We start from the raw sequence: 18,841 nt of genomic DNA, 5'->3' as shown, positions 1-18,841 counted from the left end.
AAGAATCTGTTTTGGTGTACAAGCACGAATTGTTCATGTTCATTTGTTCAAAACACCAGTTAGCGGAAGTGTCTTCTTCTTCTCTTCTACGAGGTACAAGCTAGTGGATTAAATCTACATACTGAACAAAACCTTCAATCATTGTTAGTAATACTTTTCGCCGATTACGATGATGGTTATGTGTATAGAAGGCTAGTATATGCACAAGTTTTACCAATATTTATAGGTGTGTCGTTCCAAATTTAGGCCAAATCATGTGGATTTGTGTTTGAGTTTTTTGCCCACCACATTGATCATTCTCCAACAAATCGACAAGTTAGAGAGGATTACTTATTTACTGTGCCATACCTCATAAACTCCTGTGGGTTGTCCCCAGAAAAGGCAGAATCTGTCTCCAAAAGAATCAAGCTTCAATCAGCTGAACAACCATTTGGTCTTGAAAGTTAAGAAACCGTGGATTTACGACTGCCCATATAGCCAAACTTGTTGGACTGCGCCCTAGTTTACTTTTAGCCAATCCTGAGAAGTCAATTTTGCCTAAATTTAAATTTTTCAACACTTTCGGGATCACAGATGCTGAGCTTGCGAGGTTTGCTCTTCAAATCCACTATTTTGGGTTGCAGTTTGGAAAATCTACTCATTCCTAACTATAAATTCCCAAAAGTGTGCTCCTCTCTGATGCTAATGTTATTAAATCTTTTAGAAACAACTCATGGCTCTTTCTGCAAGATTGCCAAAGACTCTGTCTCCAAAACTTGCAGTGCTGAGAGAACTCGGAATGCCTGAGAATTTGTTGCATTGATTTTAACATGTTATATCTCTATAGTCCTTCAAAAACGTGAGAAGTTTGACAAAAATGTCAAGAAGTTATTGAAATGGGTTTTGATCCTCAGAAAGTGGGTTCATCCATGCGATGCAGGTTTTGTTGCAATGAGTCAATCAACTCGGGAACATAAATTAGACGTTTTCAGGGGGTGGGTTGGTCTGTGAGGACATTATGTTGGTGTTCGAAAGCGCCCAGTTTTATGATGCCTCTGAAAGCAAAATATGAATGCAATGGATCTTCTTGTGAACAAGATGGGTTGGCAGTCCACGATATTGCCTTGTGTCCAGACATTTTCCTTATGGTTTGGAAAAGAGGGTATCCCAAGGTGTTGTTTATTAAAGTTCAAAGAGGGTAATCCCAAGGTGTTGGTTATTAAAGTTCTGCAATCGAAGGGTGGGTGAAGAAAAATTGTGCCTAAGTTCATGTGTAAAACCCGTTGAGAAGCTATTCTTGATAGGTTTGTGACAAAATACTTGGACCAGGTTCCTGAATTGATGATATCTATCAAGGAAGGATGGTTTCAGGCTCTGGATATGAATATCTGTGTTCTTTCCAGCAAACTGTAGCGTCAACTTCTCCAACCTAAAACAATTGTAAAATCTCTAATTGGTAATTACTACATTTCAGCGTTTTGGTTTATTGAACAATGTTGAATTACTTCAGTTAGTTCTGCAGATCAACATTGTTTTCATCTTTTCCAATTTGCATTTGATTCATATTTAGAATGTGGTAAACTTTTAAGCTAATTTGTTACATGACTAGTAGATGCAGTCCTGAATCTCAATTATGTGGTTTTGATTGGAGTTTCTTACAGACCTTTCGTGCTACAAATTGCAGTGAGCTTGATAGGTAGTCTTGCTTAACTTGAACCATATATTGGGTGAATTTTAGTATGTCTTCTGTGCTGATTTTCTGTGAAAAGTACTTGACAGACACATTTTTTTTCCAAGGTATCAGGAACAGGTTCGGCAACTATTTGGTACATGTCAAGGGAATATCTTTTCGAACTAGGCATCATCAGATTTAAGCAAGAGCCTGAGCAAATATATTGTTATTCTTCATACACATGATTTTCTTATTGTTGTTTGTTAATATGGGTGCCTTTCTGGATACAGCTTACAGCTTCTTTATCGTTCTCATTGTTTAATTGGAAGATGAAGTTGATGAACACATAGGAGTTATGTACTGACTAATTCATGTTATACAAATCTCTAATATTCTAATTTGTTTTAACAGAGTATTTGAACATTGTATTATCACCTGGTTTTGGTTTTACTTTCATTATCATTTTGTCTTTGTCAACGTTTCTGATTTAGAGAAGAAGACAATACTTTGTTTTTTATTTTATTTTTATAATTGCCACCCATGGTTTTCCGTAATGACATTTCCCCACCCCTAAACTTTGAAAAAAAAAAAAAAAAAGAAACATTTTCTCAACTATGTTAATTCAGACCTTGTTTTTAACGGGCATTCTCGATGTTATTATATGGTCAAATATCTAACATTACTTTCACCAACTAAAGCATGTGTTTTTGAAAAAAAAAAAAAAAAAAAGGTAGATATTATCTCTAAATTATAATAATGTTTATCAATTAATATTTATAAATTTACAAATAAACTTTTTCATTAAAATTGTATATATTTTTAATTATATAAAATTAAATTTCTAAAAAAAGAAAGAAAATGAAAATTTGTAAAAAAAGGTAGAAAAATCAGAAATAAAAAAATTATGAAAAAAAATACTGCTGGAGTGGAAAAAAATTGTGATTTATATAAACCCTAAATTAAATAAACCAAAACAGGGGTGAAAAATACATTTAGTAAAATTTGGTGGAAAATATTATTCAGCTTCCTTAAAAACTATAAGGAAATATATAAAGTATTTGTACAGTCGTAGCTTTTACTAACCCGTGTCAGGTATATAATCCACTGACGAAGATAGACTATGTGTGGGAAATTTAGGCAAACCTGGGGTGAAATTGTCATTCACTCAATTTGAAAAGTGAAACCCTAAAAGCATTTTATCAGAATCTGTGTTGCAATCTACGAGGCATTTGTATAAAGATTCGCAATCTAGTACCCGGTTTGAGCTGAAAATTTGAAATAATTCGTGAGTACTTTCTTGCTCTTCTGTTTCTTTTTTCTCATTTCCAACTGCTTCTTATCCGAAATATTTTCTTGGGGTATAGCACGGATTTATTTGCTTCTAACACGGTTAGCGGAAGTGTCTTCTTCTTCTCTTCTACAAGCTGGTGAGTTAAATCTACATACTGAACAAAACCTTCATACATTGTTATTAATATTTTTCACCGATTACGATGTGTGGTTATTGGTATACAAGGCTAGTATATGCACAAGTTTTACCAAATATTTATATGGTGTTCGTTCCAAATTTAGGTACTAATCATGTGGATTTGTGTTTGAGTTTTTGCCCCCCAGCATTAGATCATTCTCAACCAAATCGAACAAGTTAGAGAGGATTACTTATTTACTGTGCCATACCTCTAAACTCCTGTGGTTGTCCCCAGAAAAGGCAAAATCTGTCTCCAAAAGAATCAAGCTTCAATCCGCTGAACAACCAGATTTTGGTCTTGAAAGTTCTAAGAAACCGTGGATTTACGACTGCCCTATAGCCAAACTTGTTGGAATGCGCCCTATTTTACTTTTAGCCAATCCTGAGAAGTCAATTTTGCCTAAATTTGAGTTTTTCAACTCTTTCGGGAGATCACAGATGCTGACTTGTGAGTGTTTGCTCTTCAAATCCAACTATTTTGGATCGCAGTTTGGAGAACCAACTGATTCCTAACTATAAATTCCTCAAAAGTGTGCTCCTATCTGATGCCAAAATTATTAAAATCTTTAGCAACAAATCATGGCTCTTTGAGTATGTTTGGCAAAGACTGTGTCTCCGAAACTTGCAGTCCTGCGAGAACTTGTATGCCTGACATTCTGTTGCATTGATTTTAACTGTTATTCCCTATAGTGCTCCAAAAACGTGAGAAGTTTGACAAAAATGTCAAGAAGCTATTGAAATGGGTTTTGATCCTCAGAAAAGTGGGTTCATCTATGCGATGCAGGCGTTTGTTGCAATGAGTCAATCAACTTGAGGCATAAATTGGATGTTTTCAGGGGGTGGGGATGGTCTGATGAGGACATTATGTTGTGTTCAGAAAATGCCCCAATTGTATGAATGCCTCTGAACGCAAAATAATGAATGCAATGGATTTTCTTAAAAAAAACCGAGTTTTTTCCATGCTTAAACAGTAAGAACGACAACATCTCATGCTTACCCAAACCTCTAATCCTGATCTCATGGCCATGATGGCTAAGACCAACCCCCATTTTCCCAAACCTGCCCATAAATTTTATAACTCTATAGCCTAGAAATCAAGTCGTCCATATTACACTCATTGCAAAATCCAAGGTCACTTTCTTGAGAATTGCTTCAAAGCAGGAAATGCAACCCCGCCTTTGTGTACCCATTGCAATATGACTGGCCATTCTGTTGAAAAATGTTACAAATTAAATGGGTACCCCCCTGGCCATAAGCTTCATGGCAAGAATAAAAACTTTGCTGCTGTTGCCATTGCTCCTTCTCGAGCATGCTCTACTGATGGTCATGATGAAGAGTCCTCTGAGACTATGGCTCTTACCAAGGGTCAATATAATCAACTCCTGGCTTTATTGCACTTTAAGGACACCAGTTTAGCCATGGCCACCATGTCTGTTACTTCGCCTTCCTCATCCTGTAAGCATGTCCCCAGCTCTAACGTCTCTGGTATGGTTTCTTGTTTATCAACTCAAACACACACCACTCCTTGGATAATAGACACTAGAGCAACAAATCACATGATCTATTGTCCCTCTCTCTATTCATCCATCACGGCCACTATATCTTCTTTAGTTAAATTACCTAAGGGTGCAGATGTCCCTGTTTCTCACATTGGTGTTGTACACTTATCCGAGAATTTAGTCCTTCAAAATGTGCTTTGTGTCCCTTCTTTCAATTTCAATTTAATTTCTACTAAAAAGCTTGCTCTGCATTCTTCTTGTTGCCTTATTTTCTTTTCTCATTCATGTTTTGTACAGGACTTAGCATCTTGGACAACGATTGGGATGGGTGAAGTGAGGCATGGTTTGTATCACCTACTGCATTTTGGCGTGTTACCTTCAGCTTTAGTTGATGTTTTACCAGCTTTCTTTATAAAGACCAGCTTCTTAATGCCTCTGTTACACACAAAGATTCCTCTTCTGATTTGTGGCATCGTAGACTTGGGCACATTTCATTCTCTAGGCTTCTTTTAACTGATGATTGTCAAATAGAACCTGAGTTCTTCTAATACATCTCCTTGTTGTGTTTGCCCTTTGGCCAAGCAACATCGACTTTCTTTTCCTATTTCCACAAATAAATCTATTAACGCTTTTGATCTTGTTCACTGTGACATTTAGGGCCCAACCCCACAATTGCAATTGATAGTTCTCGATTTTTCCTTACTCTTGTTGATGATTTCTCAAGGACCATTTGGGTCTATCTGCTCAAACATAAATCTGATGTGAGATCTTGTATTGAAAGTTTTTACTCCTTAATTGAAACTCAATTTCAGACGAGAATTAAAATGTTTAGAAGTGATAATGGCAAGGAATTCCTTATGATAGATTTTTTTAAGTCTAAGGGTATTATCCACCAAACTAGTTGTGTTGAAACACCCCAACAAAATGGGATAGTTGAGTGCAAACACCAACACATCATGAATGTGGCTCAGGCCTTAAGATTCTGGTCCAATATTCCCCTTAAATATTGGAGTGATTGCATCCTAACTACTGTTTACATTATAAATAGAACACCTACACCATTACTTCATAATAAAACTCCTTTTGAAAGTCTTTTTCATAAGCCACCCGTTTATAATCATATGAGAGTTTTCGGCTGTCTTACTTTTGCTTCAACCTTATCCCATGGACGAAAGAAGTTTGATCCGAGAGATAGGAAAAGTGTATTTATGGGCTACCCTTTTGCCGTGAAAGGCTACAAATTATTAGATTTACAAACTGAACAAATTTTCATTTCTCGGGATGTTGTGTTTCATGAAACAATTTTTCCATTCAATACAAGCATCTCACTTCCTGCTCTATCTCTTATTCCTTCTATTCCTCTCATCACACCCACACCTTTTAATTTTTGTCCACCGCACTCAGCTTTACCCCCTTCTGCTTCTTTGCCTTCCAGTACATTACAATCTCCTTCACCACCTAATTTTCCTCCTGAGATAACTCAACCTATCTCTCCCTCTCATTCTCCAATTTCCTCACCATCCTACCAATCTTCCATTCCTACCCCACCACCACCCTTTCCTCCTCTCCCTTGCAAATCCACCAGAACTAAGTGTGCACCCAAATTTCTGCAGGATTATCATTGTCAACAAAAGGCTCTCACTTCTTCCATCCAGTTGTTGCCTCAGCAGCTACGTCCTATACAAGGTATTCCTTTCTCACTTGCTAATTGCTTATCTTATCATGTTTTTTCTCCTTCTTACCAAGCTTTCTCCACTACCCTTGCCACCCATTTTGAACCACAAACATACCGCTAAGCTCTCAAACATCCAGGCTGGTGTCAAGCCATGGATAATGAACTAGTTGCCTTAGAAGCTAACAACACTTGGCAACTTACAGATTTACCTCTAGGAAAAGTGTCCATCGATTGTAAATATGTTTACAAAATCAAGTACCATTCCAATGGGTCTGTTGAGAGGTTGAAGGCCCGCTTGGTAGCCAAGACCTACACACAACTTGAAGGGGTGGATTATCATGAAACGTTCTCTCATGTTGCCAAGTTGGTAACTGTGAGATGCCTCTTAGCAATTGCTTCTGTTAAGGGTTAGCATTTACATCAATTTGATGTAAATAATGCCTTTTTACATGGGGATTTACACGAGGATATTTACATGAAGAAACCTCCTGGTTATACCAAAGGGACACCCACTCAAGTCTGCAAACTATTAAAGAGTGTATATGCCCTCAAGCAAGCATCGAGGCAATGGTACTCTAAATTTTCTCAATCGCACTTGAATCTGGTTTTTCACAATCAAAGGCTGATTATAGCCTCTTCACAAAGGAAAATAATGGTTCTTTCATAGCTTTATTAGTGTATGTCGATGACATACTTGTGGCCATCAATGACATTAATTCTGTCAGCCAGTTGAAACTCTTTCTTGACAGCAAATTTAAGATAAAGGACCTTGGCTCTTTGAGGTATTTTCTTGGCATTCAGATTGCCCGCTCCTCTAAAGGTATCTTTTTATGTCAAAGAAAGTACACTTTGGACATTTTAGTTGATTCTGGAACTTTGGGCAGCAAACCTACTAAGGTTCCCATGGAACAAAACCTCAAGTTAACTCCATCTTGTGGCCAACCTCTATCAGACCCGAGTGTGTATAGACGATTGATTGGTTGTCTTCTCTATCTTACAATTACTCGACCTGACATCTGTTACAGTGTGCAAACTTTGAGTCAATTTATGGCTGCCCCCATTGATTTTCATCTCTCTGCTGCTTAGAAAATTCTCAAGTATCTCAAAGCTGCACCGGGTCAGGGGTTACTTCTACCCAGCTCCTACTCACTTCAACTCACCGCTTCTTGTGACTCGGATTATGCCTCATGTCCCGACACTAGACGATCAGTCACTGGGTACTGTATCTTCCTTGGTTCATTGTTGATTTCATGGAAATCGAAGAAGCAGCCCGTTGTTTCTCGATCCTCAACCGAGGCTAAGTATCGATCGATGGTAGCTACATGTTGTGAGCTTACCTGGCTGTGATTTCTACTTTCTGCTCTCCAAGTTTCTCACCCCCAAGCCGCTGCCTTGCACTGTGATAACCAAGCTGCCATCCATATTACCGCCAACCCTGTCTTCCACAAGAGGACGAAACACATCGAGCTTGATTGTCACTTGATTCGTGACAAGATGCAATCAAAACTTTTTATGTTCCAACCTCCAATCAGTTGGCTGATCTTTTGACTAAAGCTTTGTCATTTATTGTTCTTCATTCTCACTTATCCAAGATGGGAGTTCTTAACCTCCACTCTCCATCTTCCGCCGGGGGGGGGGGGGGGGGGGGGGGGTGGGGGGGGGGGGGGGGGGGGGGGGTGGGGTTGTTGTATTAGAGCATAATACACCACAAGGGAACGTGTCCATATTGAAGAATGATGATTTCATTATTCTTTTCTGTTATTTATTTTGGTTTGCTGTACATTCTGTTTGCTGAGTTGTACAAAGGGACAATAATGTATTTTCCCCTTTATAGGTTGTTAGAAGATTCTTTTGTAATAGTATATAGACAGCTGTGTATAGTTAATTAAAAAGATATCAGAGAACATTTTTCCTCCATCTTCCTGGACGATTCTTTTCTGTTCTTCATCTTGTTACAGCAGATCTTCTGTTCTTATTATTTCCGACAATTTTTATAGAATAATATTTATCAGCTTCAACCATTTTTAATTTGCCAAACAAAAGTGATCTGGAATATTCTTTACAAATTATAGGGATCTTCCTGTTATTTACCCTACAGATCGTCCACAAGTTTAGTGAAGTATCAAAACAACCCCTATTGGTTGGAAAATCAGAGTTTGTAATATTAATAGATATTAGGGGTCTGAATTAGTCCCTAAAAATCTGACTTCATTAATCAGCTGAATCTTCTTGTTCGGAACTCGTTGCAGAAAGCGGAGGGATTGAGAGACTCGAAGCAAGCGCAGCCGAAGAAGGAGATGGACAACGATAACGATTTCACATTTTGTCAGGCGAGTTTTGAAATTTTCTTTTATATTTCTATCGATTTTGAGTTCTGAGCATATTTAACAAATTTCGCTGGCTTTTATCATTAGGTCGAGAAGAGTGTGGACTCGGGGATCGATCAAATTAATGAAAACCAAACCAACGGTTTTCTATGGAACAGCAACAACAAAGAAGTAGCCGCGAAGAAGGAGGAGAGAGCTGGGTCTTTGGCGTTTAATGTTATTGATGCTTCTTCGTCATCTTCTGATGGTAAAAGTTCAGGCAAAGTTCCGGCTCGAAAGCGGGCTTCTCGGACTAAGGTTCCGTTTGAGAAAGGTTATAGCCAAGTTGATTGGCTTAGGCTTACCCAAACTCATCCTGATCTTGCTGGTACTCTTTGAAACCCTAACTTTACAGAAATTTTAATTTTTTGGGTTCTAAGGAATGTTATGTGTATATTATTCTAATCGGAAAGCATGGATGATTTCTTACTGGCCTTTTACAAAGAATGGGCCATTTTATAAGCGGACAGCTTGATTAGTTAACCTGTGTTTAGAGGATGAGGGTTGCGTTCATTTGAAGAGAAGTTCATTGCTTGCAGTAAAATCTTGCTAATTTTTTGTCGTTTGTGTACCTGGTTTGCATATATGCATATAACTTTTTCAGATAATATCGTGAATTAACTTTTATATCCATGTGTGCGATGAGTATTAACAGTTTGTACATGATGTGTGGTTTTACATGTTATATTTTGTTCATTTGAAGGGAAGTTCATTGCTTGCAGCAAAATGTTGCTAATTTTTTGTCGTTTTTGTACCTGGTTTGCATATATGCATATAACTTTTTCAGATAATCCATGTGTGCGTATGAGTATTAACAGTTTGTACATGATGTGTGGTTTTACATGTTATATTGGACCTTATGTATCTTATATGATTGGAAGAGGTCAAGCTAGATATGGGCTTTGGGAGGCAGTCCTCTGATAAGAGGTTGATTTATAGGCTGGCAACACATTCAGGCAGTTTTTATTTGATTATGTTCATGAAAGGCCTTGTCTGGCTATGACAATTGCTTACAAGCTTTAATTTGTATGCTCTGCACTTCTGAAACTGCTTGGGGTTTTTTCCCCCTCATTTCTGTCTGTCTGTTTCTCTTTTGGTTAAAAAATCAAGGGGAATGCTCAAATAAAAGATAAATTACTCCTTGCAGTTGGATGCTAATGGGTTTGTGTTAGTGGCTTACTTTACTTTGGACTTCCCAAAGAACCTAGTCGAAATACAGTGGAATGCTTGCAACATTGTTTCTGTAAGATCATTATGCAATGCTCTCAATGATATATCTTGTATGAACTCTTCTAATGGTCGGACATATTTGAGTTTATAACTGTTAATGATACATCTTTAAAGCAAGCATAATCTAGTTATTGGAAGCTAGTCAACTTCTACCAATTCTCTGTCCACTGCTCTCTTGCATTAAATCACAACCCACCAATTTAAAGGCTTTAGTAAATTGATGTGAGGCATGGGGAATGAAATGAAATAAAGAACATGGCATGTGTAACCGGTCTAGTGATTGAATAAAATAAAAAAGGAGTCTGTCTTAACTGTCTATAAGTTGCATTCCAGGATTGAAGGGGCAGTCAAACAAGAGGCTTATCACTATGGATGAAGTGAAACAAAATAAAAAAGAAGGTTCCATGTGGACTGTCTTAAAAGGTCGCGTTTATAATTTATCTCCATACATGAAGTTTCACCCTGGAGGTATGGACAAGATTTATCCTCTTAGAGTTTCAAATTTTTACTTGTTCTTCGATCTTGAACATTCGATAATTTGTTTGCTGTTACATTGCATATGAAGGAACATTATCTTATTTTGGATGAAATCTTTTTTAGGTGTTGATATGCTGATGAAGGCAGTGGGTAAAGACAGTACATCTTTATTCAGTATCCTTTTCTGGAAGCTTACTTGTCTGCACTGTTTCATAGAAATGACAGTATAATTTTATCAATGTTTCTAGGACCTAGTGATTATCCCCTTTGGTGGTTTTATTGTTGCATTTTCGAACCAAATGATCCAATCTTACATTAGGATAACAAATCTACTCAGAGAGACTTCTGCATTACAGAAATTAGGATCACGTATGATTGCATGCCATTCTAATTTGACACAACAACTAAGATTTTTTTTTCTTTTTCTTTTATGACACTAACAGTCACACAAGTTAAGCTTGGCGAGAAAGGTGGTCTAATGGCCAATGAAGAATCTTGGTGGTAGCCATTTCTTCCTGCTTTAAACTAGCTGCATAAAATTGCAATCCTTAATGTTTTATTCCAGATAAATACCATGCTTGGGTAAATGCTGAGTTCTTATTGGCGAAGTGCTTGGTGGGTACATTGGAGAAAGTGGGTGAAGGCCATGATTCTTCAAAAATTTAGAAGTTGCTCCCTTCCATCACATCATTCATACTGGCCTCAACCATTCCTTTTTTCATGTTGTATTATTTAAAGATGTATACTATTTTACCCCTTTTTTAGCCAGTGGGGGAACGATTTCTTTACACCTTTTGGGTGTTTGATTCATACAAAGATCAACATTTACAATAAAAATGTACATTTGTAGATGAATTGTTGTAATAATTTACCACACATGGGTTTTTATCTCATCTTGAATGGCAGATGCTCAGTCTTCTTGCACAAAAGAAAGTGATTTTGGATATGTCTATCAAAGAAACATCAATCATCAAAATCTTGGTTTGCCACTTGGCACGCAAGGAAAACTTGATTGAACTTCCACAGAGTGAATGACATTTTCCCAACCAAAGTTTGGGTGAGAAAATGTTACTCAGCCTCGTTAAAAATTATAAAGTCAAATAATTAAGGGTATCACAATCCTTTTGTACTTTTACCGTTGTCAGGCAATTGAATCCCTTGATGGAGATTGATTTGGTCATGTTTTGTTTGTGCTGCAAAAGACTGCAACTTCAACTAGTCCCAAATTGGAGAATTGCGGCATACTCGACGATCCGTTTGAGTTTCCTTTTGCAGAATGCATTACTTTTTTCTATATCTTTCTCATCGGTTGAAGTTGTGGCACATGATAGAGAAAAACAACCAAAACAACATTCATTCACAGTGTCTTATTTCATAAACTCGTGGGTTGTCCCCAGAAATTGCTGCTTCTTTATCAAAGAAAGTAGCTTTTGAAACCCCAGAAAACCCAGATTCTGTACTTGGCCTTCTCAGAAAATATGGGTTTACCGATGCTCACATATCCAAGCTATAGTTTGGAGAAGAGAATCATCCCGAGAAGCAGAGTTTTAAGGGTTTTGTTGTTGAACGACTTGATTAAGAAAATTTTCAGTATGTCTCTTGTGCTGCGGCCTTCTGAAAAGCGTTCACAGACAAATTTTTGTCCAATTATCAGGAACAGGTTCCACAAATATTTGATATATATCAAGGGAAAATTGATCTTTCAGAACTAGGCATTGGATTTGAGCAAAAACCTGAGGCAAACCAACTGTAGCTTGTTATTTGTTGATTTTTTTATACACGTTTTTTTTTCTTTTTATATTGTTGCTTGCTAATGTGAGTGCCTTTGGCCCTGAACTTATTTAGCTCCGAATACAGCTTAGAGCTTCTTGTGTCAGTTCTCATTTTTTAATTGGACAAACTGAAATGAAAGAAGTTGCTGAACACACAGGAGGAAGTAATGATTCAATCATGTTATACAAATCTCTAATTGTTGTTTGTCCATGTCAATCCAAAAATAAACATTCCCTTTATTTTTATTTGCCTCTTTATGGATGTTGCTGTAAGCATTGGAATGGCGTACGATCTTGACCACCTGGTTTTGGGTTTTATTTCCACTATTATTAGTCTGTGTCATGGTTTTCTGACTTAGGAAGAGTAGAAGATGCTATAATTATCAAATTGGAATGCTGAAGAAAGGAAAATTTGTGAAGTAAGTTAAATGGGGAAATCGATTGGGGTCAAATACTGGACACAGTTTGCTTCAGAGAGGTTGGAAGTGGCGGTTTTTTAAAAAGCTACTGAATTGGCAGTAGTTGAGTTGCCAGCTCCACCACACAACACCCAAGTCACAAAAAGATTTTGACTAAACCCAATAAACGACCGTTCATAAAATAAATTGTCATTCCTCATGGAAGGAACCGGTCATGTATGAATGGATGGTCGTTCCTTGATAAGAAACGGTCATTTGTTGTGAAGGAATAATCGTTCTTTAATCAGGAACGGTTATTCCTTATGAATGAATGATTATTCAATATGAATGACTGACTATTCCTTCACGACGAATGATCATTCGTTTTTAAAAAACAACCATTCATATTTAGTCAAAGTTGTCAGTTGCCGTGTTAATGCTAACTCAGGTACCATGTCGGTTTGTAAAAAAAAGTTTGTGAGATTCTTCTGTTATTTGTCAATATAGTATTACCTCCAAGTTATTATCATTGAAGGAATTTTTTGAGGAAGAAAATATCGGAGTTGTGTTTTAAAGGAAGAATCATGTCATACTTGCCATTCATGGATGCATAGACGGTAATCACATTTTACAACTGTAGTTATTTATTAAAAGTTCAGTACCACAAATTTTTTTTTTTTTTTTTGGATACCATAAGAATTAATGTTAATTATTAAATTTAACAGAAAAATGACTTGTGAGTTTTGAGAAGCCAATCTTACAAACTCTTTCTCACAGCCTCAACACAATAGCTCGTAATTGGTTAGTTTACGAATATATTTTGCTTTCTCGCTATATCATGTCTGTCCAATTGCGAGCTACCACATCGTAATTGTGAGAAAAAATTTGTTAGATTAGGTTATAACCAAATTTTAATGAAAAAAATAATATAGAAATATTTAAAATCCCCTAATTGTTTCCTAATATCACCCAAGTCCATTAATTTTCAGAAAATATCAGTGAGTCCTTCACAATTTCCGTTTATTGCCCTTAACTCAGCTGGGGACAAGTTTTCTCTTAGGTTTAGCCGTTCTTGAAGTTGAAGGTGAAGAAAAGAGTGAAAAAAAATGTTCTCCTTCGTATCCAAGAATCTGTTTTTGGTGTACAAGCACGAAGTGTTCATGTTCATTTGTTCAAAACACCAGTTAGCGGAAGTGTCTTCTTCTTCTCTTCTACGAGGTACAAGCTAGTGAGTTAAATCTACATACTGAACAAAACCTTCAATACATTGTTAGTAATACTTTTCGCCGATTACGATGAGTGGTTATGTGTATAGAAGGCTAGTATATGCACAAGTTTTACCAAATATTTATAGGTGTGTCGTTCCAAATTTAGGCACTAATCATGTGGATTTGTGTTTGAGTTTTTTGCCCACCAGCATTAGATCATTCTCCAACAAAATCGAACAAGTTAGAGAGGATTACTTATTTACTGTGCCATACCTCATAAACTCCTGTGGGTTGTCCCCAGAAAAGGCAGAATCTGTCTCCAAAAGAATCAAGCTTCAATCAGCTGAACAACCAGATTTGGTCTTGAAAGTTCTAAGAAACCGTGGATTTACGACTGCCCATATAGCCAAACTTGTTGGACTGCGCCCTAGTTTACTTTTAGCCAATCCTGAGAAGTCAATTTTGCCTAAATTTAAATTTTTCAACACTTTCGGGATCACAGATGCTGAGCTTGCGAGGGTTTGCTCTTCAAATCCAACTATTTTGGGTTGCAGTTTGGAAAATCTACTCATTCCTAACTATAAATTCCTCAAAAGTGTGCTCCTCTCTGATGCTAATGTTATTAAATCTTTTAGAAACAACTCATGGCTCTTTCTGCAAGATTTGCCAAAGACTCTGTCTCCAAAACTTGCAGTGCTGAGAGAACTCGGAATGCCTGAGAATTTTGTTGCATTGATTTTAACATGTTATATCTCTATAGTCCTTCAAAAACGTGAGAAGTTTGACAAAAATGTCAAGAAGGTTATTGAAATGGGTTTTGATCCTCAGAAAAGTGGGTTCATCCATGCGATGCAGGTGTTTGTTGCAATGAGTCAATCAACTCGGGAACATAAATTAGACGTTTTCAGGGGGTGGGGTTGGTCTGATGAGGACATTATGTTGGTGTTCAGAAAGCGCCCCAGTTTTATGAATGCCTCTGAAAGCAAAATAATGAATGCAATGGATCTTCTTGTGAACAAGATGGGTTGGCAGTCCACAGATATTGCCTTGTGTCCAGACATTTTCCTTATGAGTTTGGAAAAGAGGGTAATCCCAAGGTGTTTGGTTATTAAAGTTCAAAGAGGGTAATCCCAAGGTGTTTGGTTATTAAAGTTCTGCAATCGAAGGGGTTGGTGAAGAAAAAATTGTGCCTAAGTTCATGTGTAAAACCCGTTGAGAAGCTATTCTTGGATAGGTTTGTGACAAAATACTTGGACCAGGTTCCTGAATTGATGAATATCTATCAAAGGAAGGATGGGTTTCAGGCTCTGGATATGAATATCTGTGTTTCTTCCAGCAAACTGTAGCATGTCAACTTTCCAAACCTAAAACGATTGTAAAATCTCTAATTGGTAATTACTACATTTCAGCGTTTTGGTTTATTGAACAATGTTGAATTACTTCAGTTAGTTCTGCAGATCAACATTGTTTTCATCTCTTTCCAATTTGCATTTGATTCATATTTAGAATGTGGTAAACTTTTAAGCTAATTTGTTACATGACTAGTAGATGCAGTCCTGAATCTCAATTATGTGGTTTTGATTGGAGTTTCTTACAAGACCTTTCGTGCTAGCAAATTGCAGTGAAGCTTGATAGGTAGTCTTGCTTAACTTGAACCATATATTGGAGTGAATTTTAGTATGTCTTCTGTGCTGATGTTCTGTGAAAAGTACTTGACAGACACATTTTTTTTCCAAGGTATCAGGAACAGGTTCGGCAACTATTTGGTACATGTCAAGGGAAAATTAATCTTTTCGAACTAGGCATCATCAGATTTAAGCAAGAGCCTGAAGCAAATATATTGTTAATTCTTCATACACATGATTTTCTTATTGTTGTTTGTTAATATGGGTGCCTTTCTGGATACAGCTTACAGCTTCTTTTATCAGTTCTCATTGTTTAATTGGAAAGAATGAAGTTGATGAACACATAGGAGTTATGTACTGACTAATTCATGTTATACAAATCTCTAATATTCTAATTTGTTTTAACAGAGTATAATTGAACATTGTATTATCACCTGGTTTTGGTTTTACTTTCATTATCATTTTGTCTTTGTCAACGTTTTCTGATTTAGAGAAGAAGACAATACTTTGTTTTTTATTTTATTTTTATAATTGCCACCCATGGTTTTCCGTAATGACATTTTCCCACCCCTAAACTTTGAAAAAAAAAAAAAAAAAGAAACATTTTCTCAACTATTGTTAAAATTCAGACCTTGGTTTTAACGGGCATTCTCGAATGTTATTATATGGTCAAATATCTAACATTACTTTCACCAACTTAAAGCATGTGTGTTTGAAAAAAAAAAAAAAAAAAAAGTGTATATATTATCTCTAAAAATTATAATAATGTTTATCAATTAAATATTTATAAATTTACAAAATAAACTTTTTCATTAAAATTGTATATATTTTATGAAATTATATAAAAGTATAATTTCTAAAAAAAGAAAGAAAAATGAAAATTTGTAAAAAAAAGGTAGAAAAATCAGAAAATAAAAAATTATGAAAAAAAAATACTGCTGGAGTGGAAAAAAAATTGTGATTTTATATTAACCCTAAAATTAATATAAACCAAACAAGGGGTGAAAAATACATTTAGTAAAATTTGGGTGGAAAATATTATTCAGCTTCCTTAAAAACTATAAGGAAAATAGTAAAGAGTATTGTACAGTCGTAGCTTTTACTACCCGTGTCAGGTAATATAATCCACTGACGAAGATAGACTATGGGTGGGAAATTTACGGCAAACCTGGGGTGAAAAATTGTCATTCACTCAATTTGAAAAGTGAAAACCCTAAAAGCAGTTTATCAGAATCTGTGTTGCAATCTACGATGGCATTTGTATAAAGATTCGCAATCTAGTACCCGGTTTGAGCTGAAAATTTGAAATAATTCGTGAGTACTTTCTTGCTCTTCTGTTTCTTTTTCTTCATTTCCAACTGGCTTCTTATCCAGGAATATTTTCTTGGGGTAATAGCACGGATTTATTTGCTTCTAACACTGGTTAGCGGAAGTGTCTTCTTCTTCTCTTCTACAAGCTGGTGAGTTAAATCTACATACTGAACAAAACCTTCAATACATTGTTATTAATATTTTTCACCGATTACGATGTGTGGTTATGTGTATACAAGGCTAGTATATGCACAAGTTTTACCAAATATTTATAGGTGTGTCGTTCCAAATTTAGGTACTAATCATGTGGATTTGTGTTTGAGTTTTTTGCCCACCAGCATTAGATCATTCTCAACCAAAATCGAACAAGTTAGAGAGGATTACTTATTTACTGTGCCATACCTCATAAACTCCTGTGGGTTGTCCCCAGAAAAGGCAGAATCTGTCTCCAAAAGAATCAAGCTTCAATCAGCTGAACAACCAGATTTGGTCTTGAAAGTTCTAAGAAACCGTGGATTTACGACTGCCCATATAGCCAAACTTGTTGGAATGCGCCCTAGTTTACTTTTAGCCAATCCTGAGAAGTCAATTTTGCCTAAATTTGAGTTTTTCAACTCTTTCGGGAGATCACAGATGCTGAGCTTGTGAGTGTTTGCTCTTCAAATCCAACTATTTTGGATCGCAGTTTGGAGAACCAACTGATTCCTAACTATAAATTCCTCAAAAGTGTGCTCCTATCTGATGCCAAAATTATTAAATCTTTAGCAAACAAATCATGGCTCTTTGAGTATGATTTGGCAAAGACTGTGTCTCCGAAACTTGCAGTCCTGCGAGAACTTGGTATGCCTGAGCATTCTGTTGCATTGATTTTAACATGTTATTCCCATATAGTGCTCCAAAAACGTGAGAAGTTTGACAAAAATGTCAAGAAGGCTATTGAAATGGGTTTTGATCCTCAGAAAAGTGGGTTCATCTATGCGATGCAGGCGTTTGTTGCAATGAGTCAATCAACTTGGGAGCATAAATTGGATGTTTTCAGGGGGTGGGGATGGTCTGATGAGGACATTATGTTAGTGTTCAGAAAATGCCCCAATTGTATGAATGCCTCTGAACGCAAAATAATGAATGCAATGGATTTTCTTGTGAACAAGATGGGTTGGCAGTCCACAGATATTGCCTTGTCTCCATACATTTTCCTTATGAGTTTGGAAAAGAGGGTAATCCCAAGGTGTTTGGTTATCAAAGTTCTGCAATCGAAGGGGTTGGTGAAGAAAAAATTGTGCCTAAGTTCATGTGTAAAACCTGTTGAGAAGCTATTCTTGGATAGGTTTGTGACAAAATACTTGGACCAGGTTCCTGATTTGATGAATATCTATCAAAAGAAGGAAGGCTTTCAGGCTCTTGATATGAATATCTATGTTTCTTCCAGCAAACTGTAGTATGTCAACTGTTAATTCTTTGTACACATGATTTTCTTGTTGCTGTTTGCTAATTTGGGTTCCTTTGGCCCTGAACTTATTCAGCTCTGGATATAGCTTACAGCGTCTTTTATCAGTTCTCATTGTTTAATTTTTTAATTTGTTTTAACAGAGTATAATTTTACAGTACATTTCCTTGAAGTTATTAATTCCCCGCACTTACTTTGCAAGTCTGAGATCGAAACTGGAGCCCCACTTGTTTTTTATTATTGTTGAAGGGATTTGTCAAGAATGAAATGTATCGAAGATGTTTGTATAATTGCTAGAGAGAAACCTGTGTTTTAAAGCCCGGATTGGACCGGCCTATCAGATGGGGACCCGACAGCCTCTTCGGGCTGTATCAGGTTCTAGGGGGTTTCTGCTATATTTCAAACTTATAGGGATTAGTTTGTAATTTTTTAGGGTTTCAATATTTCAAAATTATAGGGAGTAGAGAATTCTTTTTTTGGATATCTTCGTAATATACTAAAATTTGAGGATTATTTTGTAATTTTTTAAAAATATTTTTGTTGTTGACGTCCCTAGTCCAATCGGTTGGACCGATTGACCCCTGACTCGATCACCTTGTCAAGTCTTACAACAGGTCGGATTTTAAAACAATGCAGTGAACTACTTCTTGCATAATTTACTTGTCATTTTCAATTTCATTTCAATGCTTGTGATACCAGGCATCCCTAAATCCA

General features: G+C 36.5%; 2 protein-coding genes across 6 annotated transcripts; both read left to right on the top strand.

Moving 5' to 3' along the window:
- Window positions 1-8,503: 8,503 nt before the first annotated feature.
- On the top strand, window positions 8,504-11,285 carry LOC116132257 (cytochrome b5 domain-containing protein RLF-like). Its single transcript, XM_031417911.1, has 5 exons — window positions 8,504-8,623; window positions 8,708-8,987; window positions 10,223-10,357; window positions 10,490-10,540; window positions 10,932-11,285. Exons 1-5 carry the CDS (start codon window positions 8,591-8,593, stop codon window positions 11,030-11,032), a joined length of 600 nt encoding a protein of 199 aa, XP_031273771.1. The 5' UTR covers window positions 8,504-8,590; the 3' UTR covers window positions 11,033-11,285.
- Window positions 11,286-13,608: 2,323 nt separating this feature from the next.
- LOC116132252 (transcription termination factor MTERF15, mitochondrial-like) lies at window positions 13,609-18,475 on the top strand. 5 transcript variants are annotated; one of them, XR_004128385.1, is made up of 4 exons: window positions 13,609-14,841; window positions 14,880-15,135; window positions 15,299-15,379; window positions 15,482-15,725. XR_004128385.1 is itself a non-coding variant. In XM_031417905.1 (3 exons), the coding sequence occupies exons 1-2, from the start codon at window positions 13,832-13,834 to the stop codon at window positions 15,088-15,090; spliced, it is 1,221 nt and encodes a 406-aa protein (XP_031273765.1). In that variant the 5' UTR covers window positions 13,609-13,831; the 3' UTR covers window positions 15,091-15,135; window positions 15,293-15,725. The 5 variants fall into 5 exon arrangements, 2 of the variants coding, with proteins under 2 accessions (XP_031273765.1, XP_031273766.1); XR_004128384.1 differs by having other exon boundaries at window positions 15,293-15,379; window positions 15,489-15,725; XR_004128383.1 differs by having other exon boundaries at window positions 15,293-15,379.
- The last annotated feature ends 366 nt before the right edge of the window (window positions 18,476-18,841 follow it).

The sequence above is a fragment of the Pistacia vera genome, unplaced genomic scaffold, assembly GCF_008641045.1.
Source record: "Pistacia vera cultivar Batoury unplaced genomic scaffold, PisVer_v2 Contig25, whole genome shotgun sequence".
In the NCBI taxonomy this organism is placed as follows: Eukaryota; Viridiplantae; Streptophyta; class Magnoliopsida; order Sapindales; family Anacardiaceae; genus Pistacia; species Pistacia vera.
The sequence above is the reverse complement of the archived record's forward strand: the minus strand, read 5'-3'. Positions and strand labels throughout refer to the sequence as shown.

Excerpts from the sequence above, each read along its gene's own strand:
- LOC116132257 (XM_031417911.1), top strand. The coding sequence starts at position 8,591 with ATGGACAACGATAACGATTTCACATTTTGTCAG. Across the intron at positions 8,624-8,707 it reads ACGATTTCACATTTTGTCAG|GTCGAGAAGAGTGTGGACTC; the intron begins GCGAGTTTTGAA and ends TTTTATCATTAG. Across the intron at positions 10,541-10,931 it reads AGACAGTACATCTTTATTCA|ATAAATACCATGCTTGGGTA; the intron begins GTATCCTTTTCT and ends GTTTTATTCCAG.
- LOC116132252 (XM_031417906.1), top strand. The coding sequence starts at position 13,832 with ATGAGTGGTTATGTGTATAGAAGGCTAGTATATGCACAAGTTTTACCA. Across the intron at positions 14,842-17,908 it reads GAAAAGAGGGTAATCCCAAG|GTGTTTGGTTATCAAAGTTC; the intron begins GTGTTTGGTTAT and ends GGTAATCCCAAG.